The 18,716-nt window shown below is 41.6% G+C and overlaps 3 protein-coding genes and 1 pseudogene across 4 annotated transcripts; all 4 read right to left on the bottom strand.

Annotated features, from left to right (window-relative positions):
* Positions 1–1,883: 1,883 nt before the first annotated feature.
* On the bottom strand, positions 1,884–4,304 carry LOC121792825 (subtilisin-like protease SBT3). Of its 2 annotated transcripts, XM_042190937.1 has the most exons (2): positions 3,561–4,304; positions 1,884–3,410 (listed from the first exon to the last, which is right to left on the bottom strand). In XM_042190937.1, exons 1-2 carry the CDS (start codon positions 4,261–4,263, stop codon positions 1,933–1,935), a joined length of 2,181 nt encoding a protein of 726 aa, XP_042046871.1. In that variant the 5' UTR covers positions 4,264–4,304; the 3' UTR covers positions 1,884–1,932. The 2 variants fall into 2 exon arrangements, with proteins under 2 accessions (XP_042046871.1, XP_042046870.1); XM_042190936.1 differs by having other exon boundaries at positions 1,884–4,303.
* A 942-nt stretch (positions 4,305–5,246) lies between these two features.
* LOC121792826 lies at positions 5,247–8,095 on the bottom strand (annotated as a pseudogene).
* On the bottom strand, positions 8,083–10,622 carry LOC121779890 (subtilisin-like protease SBT3). The gene has a single exon (XM_042177347.1). The coding sequence runs from the start codon at positions 10,375–10,377 to the stop codon at positions 8,083–8,085; it is 2,295 nt and encodes a 764-aa protein (XP_042033281.1). The 5' UTR covers positions 10,378–10,622.
* Positions 10,623–12,070: 1,448 nt separating this feature from the next.
* Positions 12,071–14,656, bottom strand: LOC121792823 (probable serine/threonine-protein kinase At1g01540). The gene is made up of 7 exons (XM_042190934.1): positions 13,985–14,656; positions 13,781–13,885; positions 13,427–13,549; positions 13,168–13,338; positions 12,957–13,086; positions 12,639–12,848; positions 12,071–12,540 (listed from the first exon to the last, which is right to left on the bottom strand). The coding sequence occupies exons 1-7, from the start codon at positions 14,479–14,481 to the stop codon at positions 12,379–12,381; spliced, it is 1,398 nt and encodes a 465-aa protein (XP_042046868.1). The 5' UTR covers positions 14,482–14,656; the 3' UTR covers positions 12,071–12,378.
* Between the last annotated feature and the right edge of the window lie 4,060 nt (positions 14,657–18,716).

Below are 18,716 nucleotides of genomic sequence, written 5' to 3'. Positions count from 1 at the left end.
AAACTACGAAAGAACAACACTAACATGTTGAGCAACATATAATGAATATGATATAAAAGTAAAATCAAGTAGTATTAAACCAAAAATTTGAAAAAAAATCAATTTTTTTTGTTATTTAATTAATTTATGGCTGGCCATAATGTGGCTGCATAGCTTTATTCCCAAAAAATATAAAAAAAATACATCAACTTATCCTTCTATACTAGGAGGAATTTTTCATATGTTTCTCTCCTATGGTACATAATTTACCAAAAATATAATGATGGTAGTGGAGCTCAGGTGTTATTGGATGGTCAAAATCAAATGTAACATCTCATTTTTGTGGTAGAAAAATTGAATGAAATCGAAAGTGTTTTTGGTGTCAGAGTATATATATGGATTCGAGAACAAAAACCCACAGATCTCGATGGGATTGGGATATCATACACTTATACAAAAGTGGTAGATAACCTTTAAATCCAACGTAGAAAAAGGAGACTTTTGCTTTTTTTCTATCATCATCATTGAACCCTTCCTATAACACATTTTCTTTTTAATCAATTCGAAATAATTATTTGTCGCAAATAGCGGTAAATGTTACCAATTCCATTCATATTAAGAGCGTTGGCATTCTAGTTTACGGTATGCTTAAGCACGTATGTCATTCTAGTTTACGGTATGCTTAAGCATGTATGTCCGTGCTCAACGCATTAAGCCCGTCGCTACAGTTACCTAAGCATGCAACTATTTCACGTCATGAGTGTAGCCAGCTTATGAGGACATGGGGCGAATGCGAATCTCCAATTATACTTAGTGCATGTTTGGTAGACATGTGAAATTAGCACAAAATAATTAATTAAGATAGGCTTTAAGATAAAGATATGATATCTCACTCTTTTGGCTGTTAAATAATCCATCATTTTGAACTAATTCGCTCCATGCCTCAGCCGGTCGTGATGGGCTTTGATGGCCTGACGTGGATCTTATTTATCTACCAAACAGCCAAATAATCCATATAACTTATATATCTTGGTCTTATTTAGGCTACCAAACAATCACCTCCCTTCTTAAATACATAATTTTTTAAATATATTTTTGCCTCTTCTCATATAAAATTCTGGTTACGCCCCTATTTTACGTATATGCACTCTTAAGCATACTCTTCGTCAAGGCAATGGATGATCGATGCAACATGTATGTATTTTTAATTTAAAATCTAATTTAAATGATATGTTAAAATCGTAAGCTTTTCCAACATGTCTGATAGTGAGTAGAAAATGAGTTGTGTTCTATCAATCTCCAACATGTCTAATTTACATAGTTTGACTATTTTAAATTTTATGAAAGTTCATTTATTTTGTATTTTTAAAATTGAAGCCCAAAAGGCCCAAAACCATTACTAGCGAGAAGCCCAATCCGAAAATTGAAAAGTTTAATTAACCTCATCCGGTTAATTGATTAGAGTGAATTGATTGAAATAAATGGTGAGTTGTAGCAGCATATGCAAAATTAGGCCATGAACATTGAAAATCTCTAATTTTGGAATCACAACCTCAGCTAGCTCGTATGAATGGTGAATGAATGAGAGTGAAGGCGCCATGCGATGCTTAATCGAACGCTCCGCCATCAGAACTTCTAGAATCTAGAGTAAGAAACTATGTTCTGTTGTGTCTGTCAGCTGCTTGAAGAAATGCCTGAATGACTGAATTGGATAATTTGTGTACAATTGTTTGCAGAGTATTTCAACTCCATGGACGAACATATTTTTTCCATATACTCAAATTGCAACTGCTCTTCAAATTAATATACAGTATGTACATTAGTTTTTTCTGAATGAGTTGATTTTTTTTTTGAAACTGTCAATCTGATTATTCAAAGTGTTAAATTATTCGAATAGTGCACAATGAACAAAAGCATGGAATGCATTTTTCAATTAAAACATGATTGCAGAAACTAATCATCATTGTCGAGCCTAGGATAGACCACAATGGGGCTTCTGACTGTGTGCTTGCCATTCACTTCAATCCAAGTGAGTGAGCCATCTGCTGTCTCGAGCTCGATCTCGCTGATACTCGTGTAACGAATAGTCATGGAATAGCTTCGCTTGTCATATTTCTTCCTGAAAACTAATGTCTCTGGTGATATTATGACTGTGGCATTCTTTGGTTCTTCTACCTTGACTTTGTATGTAGCTGCTCTGTTCCCTACGTTTGTGAGCGTTCTCTTGAACTGAGCTGTGGTTGTTCTGTTTTCTTCAGTTTCGTACTGAAACATAAAAGACGGGTAGTTCAAGTCCGAGGATGGGTTTGAGCAGTTGTAACTTGATCTGATGATGGTGCGTGTTTGTTCGGAGGTGAAATTCATGGAACAGACAAGATTGACGTGATCTTGCACTGTTGCATCATAAACGAGACCTGGGTCAAGTGCACGGTTTGGATCAACTTGCCCTGCTCCCATGCCTAAAGGGGTAGCAAGACGATAGTTGAATGCCATGTCCTTGATCGGTTGGTTGGTGTTATCCCGTGGATTTGCCGTGGTCATCATTGCAGACTGGATAGCTGCAGGGCTCCACTCGGGATGTGCTGCTTTGAGGAGTGCAGCAATGCCAGATATATGAGGGCAAGCCATTGAAGTTCCAGACAGAAGGGTGTAGTCGCTTGCAAGAAATATGTTTCTTCCAATACTAGCTTCAGACGAATAAGGATTATATGCTGCTAAGATGAGGACTCCCGGAGCCATTATATCGGGCTTCAAGATTGGTCGATAGTTTCGGCCAGGGCCTCTCGACGAGGAAGCTGAAAGGGCCGGAGCAGCTCTCGGCTCGGTTCCAAGAATGGTCTGTTGGAAATCAATACTCGCAGTGGGCGTATTATCTGATGATGCATAACTGACCACAGCCTCTGCTTCCGAGGGCGTGATCACAACTCCAAGAAAAGGAAAATCTGTGGATCTTAGTATGCTTGTATCTTCTGAAATGATGATTGCTGCTCGAACATTCGACTGGGACAGATAACTCATCACAGAAGAAAAATCAATGCTTTCGAAAGTGATATTGCATATGATGATGCTCTGCTCAGGAGCCTCCGCTAGTAACTCACTCGAGCTGCAGGCAGACAGAGTCTCGTTATATACCACAGGCAAGTTTCTGACCACGGCTCTCGCCGGAAACATAGTCCACCCGGTGATGGTTATGCCATTTCCGAGAGTCAGTGTTCCGGCGAACCATCGGTCAACTGTCCCTGACGCAACTATCACTGCCCATGGGATACCTTCGAGAAGCGTTGCAGCATTCGGTCCTCGGTTTCCTGCTGAGACAGAGACAAGGATGCCCTTCTCCCTTGCACCAAATCCTGCTATTGCAATCGGATTCTCATACAGATTCGTACGGCGATAGCTCAGAGAAATCGACAGTATGTCAACTCCATCAGCCACTGCTTGATCAATGCCGGCAAGCACGTCAGATTCGACACTCCCCGTCTCCCAACCAGTTACCTTATATGCAGCCAGACGAGCGCGGGGAGCTACTCCTCGCGCTCTTCCACCTGCATAACCGAAAAAGGAAACGTTATCGACGTAGTTACCTGCTGCCGTGGATGCCACATGAGTGCCATGACCAGACTCATCCCTCGCCGAGTTCATAGTGATGTTGACATCAGGATTGCTAGCTCGAGATCCTTCGTTGAAGTATCTTGCTCCAATGAGTTTCTTGTTGCAGTGCGACGAATTGAATTGGTCGCCTGCCTGGCATATCCCCTTCCACCTCGCCGGGATCTCAGTCATCCCGTCATCGTTGAAACTCGGGCTCTCCGGCCAAATCCCCGTGTCCACGACCCCAATGATCACGTCCTTTCCATACTGGGACCCTGGCCACAGCCCCGTTGCAGTGTTCAGAGACAAGAACTTGTACGTATGAGTAGTGTCAAGCGTCACAACATCATCGGGATAAGCTGAGAGGAAGCCCGGCGACTTCTTCAGAGCTGAAACTTCAGATTCCGACATTACTGCCGAGAAACCGTGGAAGGCATTGTCGTAAGTGTGGACGAGCCTTGGCTCGGATCCATCGCCGTGGAGCCGAGCTGCGGATTTAAGAAGGTAAGAATACCAGTAATGGTGAGTGGAGAATGCCTTAGGCATGAAAGATTTATCCATGTGTACAATGTATGTTGATCTCTCTGCTGAAACAAGCAAAGACCAACATACCAGAATCAATAAAACTGCCTGAAACAGCTCCATTTTCTTGTTTGGAGCTTGAGAAATGCAGTTCAGATTTCTTGATTCTAACATAAAAGGCCTTTCTTGTTATTTATTTAAAAATCTGCTGAATTATTGCACCTTATCTAATTAAGTTCGTGCTGAGTCATTGGCCATTAAAGAATTCCTTAAGCAGTACTCGAGATTGGTGATGTGGCTTTGTTAAGTCAAAGTCTGCTGTTTTGCATTAAGTGCAAGAAACAACAATTGGAAAATATTGCTGTTTTTCAAACTTTTTATTTAATATTACCACCACGCATTATAAGATTCTTCTTTTTGCTGATCATAATTGGATTACATTTTAGATTTTGCTAGAGATAGATACGTTTGGGTGAGTATTCTATTTGTTTCCCACGCAGATGTGAAACGTATCCAAAATGACTTTCCAAAATGTTCTTTTTGTAAATGACAACTTACGAAATAAAAATTGGGGTATGTGTAATGGACAAATGTTATGATAGTATATAGAAAAAACTTTTGTACTCTGACTATTCTCCTCTATATTGATCAATGATAAATGGGGTAGCATGTCATAGTCACTGAATTAATGCATGGTCTCTACTTCAAAAGTGGAGGTCAGTGTTCGATCTTTATAAATCTGTCAAAGACTTTACAAAAATTAAGAAGGCAAACACGAACTTAGGCAATAAATATGAAATTACTCTCAAGCTTGTTTGGTTGATTGAAATGTAAACTAATATTCCCCACGCAAAAACTGTCTCATTTGTGTATAGTATCTTGTGTTATCTTGCGTATAATCTTTTCTCCATTTCTTCAATTTATGAATGATTTGGCCACAATCTTTAGGAGTTGAAAAGGAGAAAACAGGAATGAGGTTCCTAACCTAGCGTACTCAATACATGCTTTTTGAAAATATTTATTCATAGCAAGGACTGAACACATAAAATGCTCCAGCATTTGTTGAAAACTTCATTTTACATTCTCAAAACTCTGAGTTGAGGTGTGAATGAGACTGCAACAATACGACTGATTTCACCTCGGTTGTCCTTGCAGCTTTCTCTTCAACCCGATGGCTCTGCTGGCATCACCACAACAGGGCTCCTCACAGTGTGGTTGCCATTTTGCTCGATCCAAGTGATTGATCCATGGTTGATGACAAACTCCTCATAAGTCTGGTATCGAATAGTCAAAGAGTAGCTACGCTTCTCATTTTTCTTGTGAAAGACTAATCGCTCCGGAGATACAGTAATCACTGAGTCCTTTGGCCTTTTCACCTTAACTTTGTATGTAGCTCCGCCTTCTCCTACATTTGTGACAGTCCTCCGGAACCTATGAGTTTTAATTGTCCTCGTTTCCTGTGGGTCGTACAGCGCCACAAAGGCGGGATAGTTAAGATCAGTGGACGGGGATGAGCAGTTGTAGCTCGACCTTAGGATGGTCTGAGTTTGCTCACGCGTGTAATTCAAGGCGCAGACAAGGTTCACGTAGTCTTGTGGAGTGGCGTCATATATGAGGCCTGGATCAAGTGCACGGTTCGGATCAACTTGGCCTGCTCCCATGCCTAGAGGTGTGGCAGCATCGTAGTCATTACCCATATCTTTAATGGGCTTCCCAGTGTTGTCGAGTGGGTTTGCAGTTGTCATCATGGCTGATCTGATAGCTGCTGGGCTCCATTTCGGATGTATGCTTTTCAAAAGGGCAGCGACTCCAGAAATGTGTGGACATTCCATTGATGTACCCGACTCCAAATTGTTATCACTCGACAATGCTATGTTGGTGCCAATGCTAGCCGAGGGTGTGTTAGGATTGTAGGCTGCTAATATCAACACCCCTGGTGCCATTATGTTAGGCTTCAGAATCCCTGGATAGCTTCGTGCTGGACCTCTCGCTGAAGATGTGGACACGGCCTGAGCAGGCCGTGGCTTAGGTCCCAGAATCGTGTGCTGGAATTGGATGGTGGCAGTAGCTTGTGAGCCTCTTGAGGCGTATCTGATCACATCTTTTCCTTCTTTTGGTGTAATGACTACACCGGGGAGAGGAAAAGACGTGGATCGGAGCACACCGGTATCATCAGAAACGAAAATAACGGCATGGGTGTTCGATTCTGTCACATATGTAATCTGATCTGCGAGCTCTGGAGTTTCAAAAGATTCAACACAGATGATGATGCTATCAGATGATGATGTTTGATAAGGTTTCATTGTAGACGAGAGGCGAGTTTCTAACCGTTGCACGTGCAGGAAACATCGTCCACCCTGTTATGCTCACTCCATTCCCTAATGTCAGCTCCCCGGAAAACCAACGATCAACGGTTCCTGATGCCACGATGACAGCCCAAGGGATCCCTTCGAGCACAGTTCCAAAGCCTGGACCTCGATTCCCTGCTGAAACAGAAACGAGGATGCCCTTCTCCATCGCTCCAAAGGTAGCGATGGCGATTGGATTCTCGTAGAGATCAATGGTAATGTAACTCAAGGAGATGGACAGGACATCGACACCATCTGCAACAGCCTGGTCGATACCTGCAAGAGCATCAGACTCGTAGGCCCCTTCATCCCAAAGGACCTTGTATTTCTCCAGTCTAGCCCGGGGTGCCACCCCTCTTGCTATCCCAGGAGCATAGCCGAAGAACGAAGCTCCCTCTACATGACTCCCAGCTGCTATGGACATGCGTGCCATGGCTGAAAATATCCCTCGTGGAGTTCATGCTCATCGTGACATCAGGTCTGGATGCCAAAACCCCTAGATTAAAAAATCTTGCTCCAATGATCTTTTTATTACAATGTGATGAGTTAAAATCCTGACCGGCCTCACAGGTTCCCTTCCACCGTGCAGGGATTTGAGGGAGGCCCTCGTCTCTGAAACTCGGGCTCTCTGGCCAGATTCCAGTGTCTACCACACCAATGATCACGTCCTCCCCATACTTGGATTCCGGCCATATGCCGGAGCCGGAGGCAGTGTTCAATCCAAGAAACTTGTGCGTGTGTGTCGTGTCAGGTACAATAGGCTTATCCTAGTGAGCTGAAATGAAGCCAGGTGAGTTCCTTAAGGACTCTAGCTCATTCTCAGACAACACTGCTGTGAATCCATGGAACGCGTTGTCGTATGTGTGGACAAGCTTCGCCTCTCGATGGTGGTGGATTTCTGATGCTTCGACATTCATTGCTCTCATGGAGTTTATGGTAGTGGAGTACCAATGGTGGCAACTAGAGTAGGCCTTGGGCATGGAGGATTTGTCCATGTGGATAATGTAAGTGGATCTTTGTGATGAGGCATGATGGATCAAGAAAAGCCATGAGAGGAAAACTAGAGGTAATTTCTGAATTTGAAACCTCATTTTTTGTCTGAATATTTTCTTGTGTTGTTTGCTGGTTTTGTAGATTAGGATTTGTAGTGGAACTGGTTGTTACACAGAGTGTTTAGATTTTTTTAGTATTACCTAGTCATCTTCATGTGTGTTTCTCATTATTCAAATAATATTTTGATTGTGGAGAATTAAGTCACATGACCTTTGCCAAAAGAGGATAAAAAAGAAGCATCTTCACAGACAGAAGAATTAAACAAATCATTGGCTGAAATAGAATCATAAATCTAATGCTTAATGGGATGCAAGTGGTACTTTGTTAATGAAAAGATTTTATAAATGTACAAGTGGTCGTTTAAGTTTAGATTTTCAAGAAATAAATATATTGTGCTTATGTGGAATTAAAAAAATATAATCTTATAATTTGTGCTGTGCCACATCAACTTCCCAACAATCTACTTTGCTCTTAAGTTTTAGCATCAATTTTTTTTAACTTTTTCAAATACTGCTTTTTATTTCCTTATTATAAGGTTTACATTATTCAAAATTTCCCATAAATTATAGCATGAAATGCATTTCCTCTACAATCATTCATCGTCACTGTCAGATTTAGGATGGACCACAATGGGACTTCTGACTGTATGCTTGCCATTCACTTCAATCCAAGTGAGCGAACCATCTATGCTCTCGAGCTCGCCTCTACTCGTATATTGAATAGTCACACTATAGCTTATCTTATCATAATTCTTTCTGAAAAATAATGCATCTGGTGATACTTTGACTATGGAATTCTTTGGTGCTTTTACCTTGACTGCATATGTGGCTGCTGCACGAGCCCCTACGTTTGTGAGCGTCCTCTTGAACCGTGTTACAGTAGTTCTATTTCTTTCAGCTTCATACAGGGCGATAAAGGACGGGTAGTTCAAGTCCGAGGATGGATTCGAGCAATTGTAACTTGATCTAATGATGGTGCGTGTGTGTTCCGGGGTTAAGTTCATGGAACAAACAAGATTGGCGTAATCTTGCAGTGTTGCATCGTAGATGAGGCCTGGATCGAGGGCCCGGTTTGGATTGACATGCCCTGCCCCCATGCCTAAAGGGGTGGCCACTGGCTTGTTGAAGCCCGTCTCCTTGATTGGTTGGTTGGTATTATCAGTTGAGATTGCAGTGGTCATCATGGCAGACTGGATAGCTGCAGGGCTCCACTCGGGATGTGCAGCTTTGAGAAGCGCAGCAATGCCAGAAATATGAGGGCAAGCCATTGAAGTTGCAGATGGAAGAGTGTAGTCGCTTGGGAGGAATATGTTGTTCCCAATACTTGCTTCAGAGCCATAAGGATTGTTTGCTGCTAGGATTAGAACTCCGGGAGCCATTATGTCGGGCTTCAAGATCTTCCGGTAGTTCCTGCCAGGGCCTCTCGACGAGGAAGCTGACAGGGCCGGAGCAGCTTCCGCCTCCGTTCCAACGAGGGTCTTTTGGAAATCGATACTTGCTGTTGGGGTGCAACATTTGGATAACGCGTAGCTGATCACGTCCTCTGCTTCCGAGGGTGTGATCACGACTCCGGGGAAAGGGAACGAAGGGGATCTTCGTATGCCCGTTTCTTTGGAAACGATGATGGCTGCCCGGACATTCGACCGGGAGAGATCTTTCATCAAGGTAGAAAAACTTGTGCTTTTATCAATGTTATTGCATATGATGATGCTGTGCTCAGGAGCCTCTGCTAGTAAACTCGAGCTGCAGGGAGATAATGTCTTGTTGTAAATAAGAGGCAAGTCTCTGACTATGGCTCTGGCTGGAAACATAGTCCATCCGGTGATGGTTTTTCCGTTGCCGAGAGCCAATGTGCCACCAAACCACCGATCAATCGTCCCCGATGCCACGGTCACCCCCCACGGGATCCCTCCGAGCAGCGTTTCAGCACCTGGGCCTCGGTTTCCTGCTGAGACAGAGACAAAGATGCCCTTCTCCCTCGCGCCGAATCCTGCTATTGCGATCGGATGCTCATACAGATGAGTCCGGCGAGAGCTTAGCGAAATCGACAGTATGTCGACTCCATCCGCCACTGCTTGATCAATGCCAGCAAGCGCATCAGACTCGTAGCTCCCACCTTCCCAACCAGCCACCTTGTATACAGCCAGTCGGGCGTGAGGGGCAACTCCTCTCGCCTGTCCACCCGCGTAACCGAAAAAGGAAACGCCGTCAACATAGTTCCCTGCTGCCGTGGACGCCACGTGAGTGCCGTGACCGGACTCATCCCTCGCGGAGTTCATCGTAATCCGGACATCAGGATTGGCAGCTCGAGCCCCCTGATTGAAATATCTTGCTCCGATGAGTTTCTTGTTGCAATGCGACGAATTGAATCTGTCGCCTGCCTGGCATATCCCCTTCCACCCCACCGGAACCTTGGTCATCCCGTGATCGTTGAAACTCGGGCTCTCCGGCCAAATCCCCGAGTCCACGACCCCTATGACAACGTCCTTTCCGAACTGAGATGCCGGCCATATCCCCGTTGCAGTGTTGAGAGACAAGAACTTGTAGGAGTGGGTCGTGTCGAGCGTCACCACGTCATCGGGATAAGCCGAGAGGAAGCCTGGTGACTTCTTCAGGGCCGCAACTTCGGATTCCGACACCAATGCGGAGAAGCCGTGGAATGCGTTGTCGTATGTGTGAACGAGCTTCGGGTTGGATTTGTCATCGTTGAGCGATGTCCGATCCTCGGATTTTGTGGATCGGAGAAGGGAAGAATACCAATGGTGGTGAGTAGAGAATGCCTTAGGCATGAAAGATTTGTCCATGTGTACAATGTAGGTCGATCTGTCTGCTGAAACAAGCAGAAACAAAGAAGACAGAATCAAAGAAACTGTCTGAAACAGATTCATTTTGTTGTCTGAAGATTCACAGAATGATTAGAGAAACTGTCTGAAACACCTCTATAAGATGATCTCTTTGCTTCAAACAGAATCTGCCTTCTTCTCATTTTTCCTTTTCAAACTTGATCAAAATTGAAGCTTATCTTCTTCAGTCGTTATCAAAATTAATGAATCATATTTGTAGCTTTAACTGAGATTGGTGATAATTTTGTTTAATCAAGTTTAAGTTGTTTCATTTGGTGCAACAAATAACAATTGATGCGAACAACTGGAATTTTTTGATGGTTTCTTTTGTTTTGGTTTGTTTTCTTTGGTTACTAAAACTACGTTTATCTCTCATTGAAATAGTTTAAAATCAGTATTGGTAGAATTACTCAGAGTTTCGTAGATCAAGAAAATTTTCAGGATAGGGACACAATGGTTTTGATAATTGTCTTCCGGAATTATTTAGCTTTTATCTTATACTCCCCTTTGTCCCGCCATAAGCAGCGAGACACTTCATTTTTGCATTCGTTTGGAAAAATTGATAAGTACTTAAAGTTGAGAGAATATAAAGTAAAAGAGAATAATAATGGGAAGACTCTTCTCTACATTATTCTCACTTAATTTATATTCTCTCTATTTTAACTATTTTATATTATTTTTTCAAAATGAGTATAAACATAAGCGCTTCGATTATGGTGGAATAGAAGTAGTAGTAGTAGTAGTAGTATTTTTCAGTTACATAGCATTGCTTAATAAATTTAAATGCCGTGTTGATGGATTTCAAAAGCAAGTTCTCGATCTATTTAAATTTCAACATTGGTTGTTAGTCTAAATCTGAGCTATCAATTTATAAAAGTTATGTTTTCTTCACAAACATACTAAAAGGTCATATTTAAATGCAATAATTCTATTATGCGTGTATTGCAATACCGTTTTTTTTGTCAATGGTTTTTTGAGCTTTACTTGTGTCCATTTGTTGCAAGAAATAACCATAGATTCTGAAAATTAGACAAATATTTTGGTTGTTTTTGTAAAAAGGAAATATCGTTGGTTATTCTATTTTATGTTTCTTTTCTTTGGTTGCTAAAAGTACATTTTTCTTTCATTGAATTAGTTAAAGTGAGTATTGGTAAATTTACAAATGTTTTCATGAAACAGGAAAATTTGCAAGATTATATTCTGAAGAGCCAATGTTACTTTTAGACACAATCATGTTTGTCACTATTGACTCATTTTCTCATGTTATCACTCTTGACTCTAGTCAGGACTTTCAATTAAAGTATCAATATTATCAGTCCAAACATTCACTCTATAAATCTCACATTACTTACTACTATACATTATCGATATGGTACATTAGAGTCCTTATATATTTGGACAATAGTAGACAAAACAGAAGGATGTCAAATATTGTAATACTAAAACAAATTGTGTTATTCCGAAAATGATACTGAAATTAAGTAGATGGGCCATAATTACCAATATTAAATAAAGGGCCCCAGAAAAAAATGATTTTCTTTAACAAATTAGCTGTCTTCACCAATTGTCAGTTTCCTTAATTTCATATGTTGGATTCTTTATGAGTGATGGGCCCAACCCAACCCAACCCAAACTGTCCCCACTTAACAAAATTCATTAATCAGTAGATATCAACAATTATGAAAAATACCAACTAAATTGCGTTTCTTCGTCATATATTGAATATATAAAGTACATGTGAACAAATTAGATTGTCATCATATATTGAATAATAAAGTACATGCAATGTGAACAAATTTGATTGCTTTGTGTGGAAGCATATCCTCATAAACAGAGAGATTGGGCTATAACTAAATTCAATCAAACATCACAAATGAATCATATTGAAGCACTAGTATATCTTTATTAACACTATAAATCAATTGCTATATAACATGCAATGAGCTATGATCACCATTCATATCAAAAGCTGAGGCCAAAATCACAGAATTTACATAGAGGCTGGCTAGCAGTGTACCGGTAGTTGGAGACGAGACGTCGGTCTTTCTATTGCCCGTCGTCTCTTTCCTCCTTTCTCAACAATGTCCTATCCGTTTGAACACTGCTCTCGTACCCACTGCTGTCACCCGGTTCACCCAACCGCCTCTCCATTGACATACCTCTATCGCGATTTGATCTCCCGTGCTCCTTCCCTCCACTTCTCCGTTCCTGTGGTTTTGAACATGATGCAAAAGTGAGACACAGCAGCCACATTATGGTGTATCAATATGCAATACACCAAGAAAATGAGATTTATCTAAACATACTTCACGAAAAGGGAAATCATCCGCTTCGAGCATGTGAACCACATGCCCCATCTTCGGCCTTTTTTGGGAGTTCGGGTCGACACATCTCAACGCAACCAAAAGGGTGCGCTTCAATTCTCGTGAAGATGGCTTATCGGGTAGTTTTGGATCCAACACGCCCTCAGAGTTGCGGTTCGAAACCATTGTTTTAAGCCATTCGACCAAGTTTACCTGAGGAAACGAGAATTGGTTATCAGTTCTTCTCTACAACATAAACACCCTTAATATCAAAGTTGAGGCTATAAGTTGATGATAACTCGAAAACATAAAGTCGTATACCTCCCCCTCAGGGCGACTGTAGTCCACCGGGTTCCTCCCCGTGATGATCTCCATTATGAGGATGCCAAAGCTGTAGACGTCGCTCCTCTCATTCAACATCCCGGTGCTGGCATACTCAGGGGCGACATAGCTGGAGACAAAGACGAGCGAACATGAATGCCATTGCCACAAAGCAAAACAAGGTGATGACCAAAGAGCGAACAAGACTCACCCGAACGTCCCCATAACCCGCGTGGTGATGTAGCTCTTCTCCGAGCCTATGAGCTTCGCAAGGCCGAAATCAGACACCTTGGCGTGCCAGTCCCGGTCCAACAAGATGTTGCTCGACTTTATGTCACGGTGGACCACCTTAGGTTCGAGACACTCGTGCAGATACGTCAATCTGGTAGAAACCAAACAAGAGATTCAACAATCTTGATGGAATTTGGAATCTTGAAGTTGGTTTTTGTAGAACAAAATAAATTAGTTACCCTTTTGCAGTTCCAAGAATGATGTTCATTCGAATCTCCCATGTTAGAGGGCTGCAAGGCCCTACATCTCCATGAAGCCATTGCTCTAAATTCCCATTGTTCACATACTCATAAACAAGCATCCTAATGTACAAACAACATTTCCCAAATTTCAATGCAAGTCAATCATTATAAAGTCTCACCAACTAAGTTGCATTTCATGGTCCTAACTCAACTCAAGCTTAACATCACAAGTCACAACAGAACCAAACCACCATAAGTGTACAAGCCATCACAACTCAACTCAAGCTTGGCATCAAAAGTCACAACATAATCAAGCCACCATAGGTGTACATTGTGCAAGAAATGAAGTACCTGTGAGTTCCTTCTGCGCAATATCCAAGCAACCTCACTAAATTCTTGTGTCTCACGCGCCCAATTGCTTCCACTTCAACCTTAAACTCTCTCTCTGCTTGCCCCCTTCGAACAACACATCACAAATCTTGAAAATCAGCAAAACAGAGTAAAAATTCAATCTTTATCAAATTGGGAGAAGTGAGAAAAAGGAAGAAAAAAAACCTGTTGTTGAGCAGATTCTTGACAGCAACCTTATGATTACCCTCCAAAACACCCTTGTAAACAATCCCATATCCACCTTCACCAATCACATTCTCATCAGCAAATTCATTGGTGGATGCCTCAAGCTCTCTGAGAGTGTACCAGTGGCCCCACCCGAGATGAGAAACCTCGGGCCCACCGCCGTCGCAATTGGGGTTCTTGATATCGGTATCGGGAGCCGGGTCGGGCTTGGGATCGGAGTGGGGCTTGCGGGGCGGGTCGATCCGGATTTCTTGGATTTCTCTGGAGACGGTGGGGGAATTCTTCTTGTTGTTGTTGATGTAAAGGTGGGAGCTTTTTCTGGATTTTCGGGAGGTGAACCAGAGGGAGATGAGGAAGAGGAGGAGGACGACGGCGGCGCCGACGCAGATTCCGAGGACCACCCAGAGGCGGAGGCCGAAAATTGGGGTTCGTTTGGAGAGCTCTTGGTTGAGGAAGGCGGGCTTCCCATTCGACATTTGAGAATTGAGATTTGTGAGAGTATTATTGGTCAAATTTGAGACATTGGAGTTTGGTGGGAGAAGAAGAAGAAGAAGAGAAGAGGAGAGTGGCAAAGCTGTAATGATGGGAACAACTACGGAAGGGGAAAGGGCCCATTGTCCATTGATGATGTGTGTGTGAATCCATGAATATTACACTTCTTAATAGTGGGGTTAATTAAGTTTTAAGAGTAAAATTTGGATAGTGGTGCGTGATTAGTGAAAGATGTGGAATTAGATTTGCTGCTTTTTCTATTCGATTTGGTGTTTGACTTTGTGGTTTAAGAGCATCCACCACCGTGCTCTTGTCAGAGGTACGGTTGTGGGCCCGCCTCACTTTTTCTGCCTGCTCTCTGGCAAGAGCACAACACCCACAGTTGTGCTCTTCCGCAAAGACGGGCACAATTAATTTAAAATTCAATTAAACAAAAATATTTCCATAATACTAAAATTCATTAAAAAACCACAATAAATATTACAAATTACAAATAAAATAAAAAAGACATAATTAAAATCCTGAAAATTAAAAATTACATAATTAAAATACTAAAAATTAAAAATTACATAATTAAACTCCTAAAAATTAAAAATTACATAATTATTGGCTAATATTATTACCCGAGGAAGACTACTCATCCGGCGGCACTAACCCCAATTGTTTTTGGAGACCCAATATCATGGTCTCGTGCGTTTGAAGTTGCGTGGGGGTCATAGTTGACCTATCGGTCTTATTGAGTTGGTGTAAGAGCATCCACAGCGAGTTATCCGGGGGTGGAGGTGGCACATAGGGAGCGGTTTCGGGAGCGGAGGCAGATGGAGTCGCGACGCGACGGCGGTCGGCCGCCGCCTTCTTCCTTCCTTGTGGTCGGCGTCGGGAACCGCTTGGTTCGACGTCGGGGCTACCCAAGTTAGCTCCGGCGAGTTGGCTAGCCACTTCTTCGGAGCCGGCGTCGGATAGGGATACCGACCTTGACCGTTTGGAGGAGCCGCTAGAGGAGGATGTTACGCCTCCCATATAATTCGGGTGGAACCGCGTTTCTTGCCAAACGTTGAGATACTTGAACGACTTGTCGTTCATGGATTGGTAGGTGCTCAGCGCGGCAGTGATGATGTCGACCTCGCTCCGGCCGCTCCCGGCATTCCGCGTCTCCTGGAGGAAATAGCCATTGAACTTGTCAATTTCTTCGTTGGCTCGGCCGATGCAGTTGCGCACCATACTCTCGTTGCGCTCGATCGTTCCCGGTGGCCGGTTTGCATTGTACCAGCGAGAGACGCGCCACCAAAAGTGATCGCCGGATTGGTTCGTGCCAACCGCCGCATCTTCGGAGATTTCGAAGTACGCCTTGAACAATTTATCCATCTCCGCCGGAGAGTGTATGGTGTCCGGACACCGCTACGAGTAGGAGCCGGCGGAGTTTGGGAGGGGGCAGTCGGCCTAGGCTCCGGTGTCCACCCGTATCGCCCTTGGGAGACACCTTGGTCGTCGATATGGTATGGCCGGTAGCCACCCGGAACGGCCGAATCTTGGGTTTGAGGAGGGGCCGAATATTCCGTTTCCGGACTAGGAAACGGTTGTCCACCAAACCATTCGGGGTTCCAACCGTGAGAGGGAGGGTGGTCATCGCCTTGACCGGACATTTTTATGTTGTAGGGTATGAGAGAATGAAGATGAAAATGGATATGGGAGAATGAAGATGAGAATGGATATTGGAGAATGAAGATGAGAATTGTGTAGTTTGATGTGAATTTTTTGGTGTGAAAGTGGAGGTATTTATAGATGAAAGTGTGTATTTTTGGGGGAAAAAAACTAAAAAAAAATTTAAAAAGGTGTAAAAAACGGGAATAAACGGATATATTTTTTTGAGGAAGTGAATTTTTTTTAAATTTTTATCGGTTTTTTAATTAAAAACCGATTTTAAATAAAAAAACATTTAAGCCAACGGCTATGCCGTTGCCCAATCGCCCAAAGCCACGTGTCCTGCTCGCTGGCGCGGCGCGAGCGCAGCGGCGGCGAGACACCACCGTGCCAGCGGCGCGGACGGACGCCGGCTTTTCCGCCACCGTTGTGGATGCTCTAAGTCCAATCGGAGTGTACTTAGCTGTTATGTCATTATAAGATGTGTGTAGGCATGCAAATTTAATCTGCGGGTTTCGGGTATACCCGACCCCGGCCCAATATCCGACGGGTTTTGGGTACCCAAAACCCGAAATTATGGGTTCGGTACGGGTTTGGGTAGTTAATGTTAGAATTTTTCGGGTTTAGGGTATCCGAAACCCGTATTAGGGTACCCGATTAATTATGTATTTGAGATAAATATTTTTATTTAGTATAGGGCCATATGCCCGTAGGTAAGTATAGGTTAAATTTATTTAATCTCTTTTATGTTTCAATTTATGCCAAAAATTTCTTTATTTTAAAATTAAGTAGTGTCTATTTGACTACTTGTCTAATGTCTATTTTATATATATTAGAAATTTAGAGAAAGCTAAAACATTAGAAATTTAGAATTGAAGTTTAGACTTTTAATAATAGTCAATAAATAGTTATTGTGTTATTTTTAATAATTTATATTCTCAGCACAATATAATTTAGAGTAAATGTCAATTTTGGTCCTAAACATATGACCAAAATACGAATTTGGTCCAAAACATTCACTTTTTGAAAAACAGGTCCATAACAGATGAAATCGTTGTCGGAGTGGTCCTTTTTTAATGGATCCGTAAAAAAACTAACGGCCATACCATTGTGCAATTAGTGTTGACCGTTAGTTTTTTTACGGAACTGTAAAAAAAGGACTACTTCGTCGATATTTTTATTTGTTATGGACCTGTTTTTCAAAAGGTGAATGTTTTGGATCAAATTCGTATTTTTGTCGTATGTTTAGGACTTAAAATGATATTTACTCTATAATTTATATAAAATAATAAATTTAAAATATAATAATTTCGGGTTTATGGGTACCCGATTAGTTGGGTTTGGGTACCCGCATCGGGTATTAGGGTACCCGAATTCACATACGGGTTGGTTATTGGGTATGATATTTTTTAGATTTCGGGTTCGGGTACTCGAATTTTTGGGTTTGGGTAGCCACGGGTACCCGAAATTACAGGCCTAGATGTGTGGGAATGTACAGATCAAAATACGTTTCTTTTATACACGAAAAAAGTGATATCTAAAATTAAGGGAAAATGTTTCAAATCACTAATTTTTAGTTAATCACAATACTTTCAAGAGAAGTAGGAGTAAATCTTTAAATTATTATCCAAAATAATTTAATGAAATTTGTATAATTTTTGTACAATTTGTAGAGCCATATCAAAAATTAACTAGAAGTCAATCAAAAAGTTATAGTACTGTAATAATTTATTTGAGAGATTTAATCCAAATTTTAATTATATGAGACAATCGTGAAAGGTAAGCGAGATTAAAAAGATTAATTTTGGTGAACAGATAAAATGCACCCCTCTATATTAGTAATATTAATTATTAATGTTAGATATTTCTTTTAGGCACATAAATTAATAAAGATAGGCACTATATTATAAAAAGTAATACGACTCAACATTAATGGGACATATAGGTATCATATACAACTTCATTTTTGTTACCCATAAAATTAGTCTACTTTCAGTGAAAATTCATAGCATTTAAAAATATCTATTTTTAAAGGATAATGATAGATTGATAATATTTAAAGTGGGTTAATAAGAAACGTGGATCACTTATCTTTTAGAACAAATTATGGAGTACCTTATGTTAGGAAAATTTACTGAAACGTGAACAAATGGATATCCTGAAAGACGTGAACAACACTTTTAGATCAAATCAATTTGGTGGTTCTACCAATATTTGATCGGATATAATTCAGGCTTTAGAAGTTTCGTATGTTAATTCTCGATGAGTCCTTGAACCGAAAAGAAAAAAAATCAATAAGAAGAGGCCTGAAACGAAGCATTGCGTCTCTTCGTTTTTCTCATTTTTCTTAACTAATTTTAACAGTTTTTAAGGAGTTTCAAAAATTGCAAATCAGTCCTTCGACTATCAGAAATTATATTTCCTGGTGAATTTTCTACACAACAACTTTAATCAGCTCGACCCCAGCCAAGGGCTCTACCCCTTGGAACCTACTACTCGGGGTCGCTGCCCCCGAACCCCCGTTTAATCATAATGAATTCAAACAAACGTACACTCCGCACTTCCAAATTTATATGAT

Source organism: Salvia splendens, chromosome 2 (assembly GCF_004379255.2).
Source record: "Salvia splendens isolate huo1 chromosome 2, SspV2, whole genome shotgun sequence".
Lineage (NCBI taxonomy): Eukaryota > Viridiplantae > Streptophyta > Magnoliopsida > Lamiales > Lamiaceae > Salvia > Salvia splendens.
Note: the sequence above shows the minus strand (reverse complement) of the source record. Positions and strands in the feature narration are given on the sequence as shown.

Coding starts and splice junctions, on each gene's coding strand:
- LOC121779890 (XM_042177347.1), bottom strand. CDS start 10,377: ATGAATCTGTTTCAGACAGTTTCTTTGATTCTGTCTTCTTTGTTTCTG.
- LOC121792825 (XM_042190936.1), bottom strand. CDS start 4,263: ATGTTAGAATCAAGAAATCTGAACTGCATTTCTCAAGCTCCAAACAAG.
- LOC121792823 (XM_042190934.1), bottom strand. CDS start 14,481: ATGTCGAATGGGAAGCCCGCCTTCCTCAACCAAGAGCTCTCCAAACGA. Junction 13,550..13,780: donor TGCGCAGAAGGAACTCACAG/GTACTTCATTTC, acceptor TTTGTACATTAG/GATGCTTGTTTATGAGTATG. Junction 13,339..13,426: donor ATTCTTGGAACTGCAAAAGG/GTAACTAATTTA, acceptor GGTTTCTACCAG/ATTGACGTATCTGCACGAGT.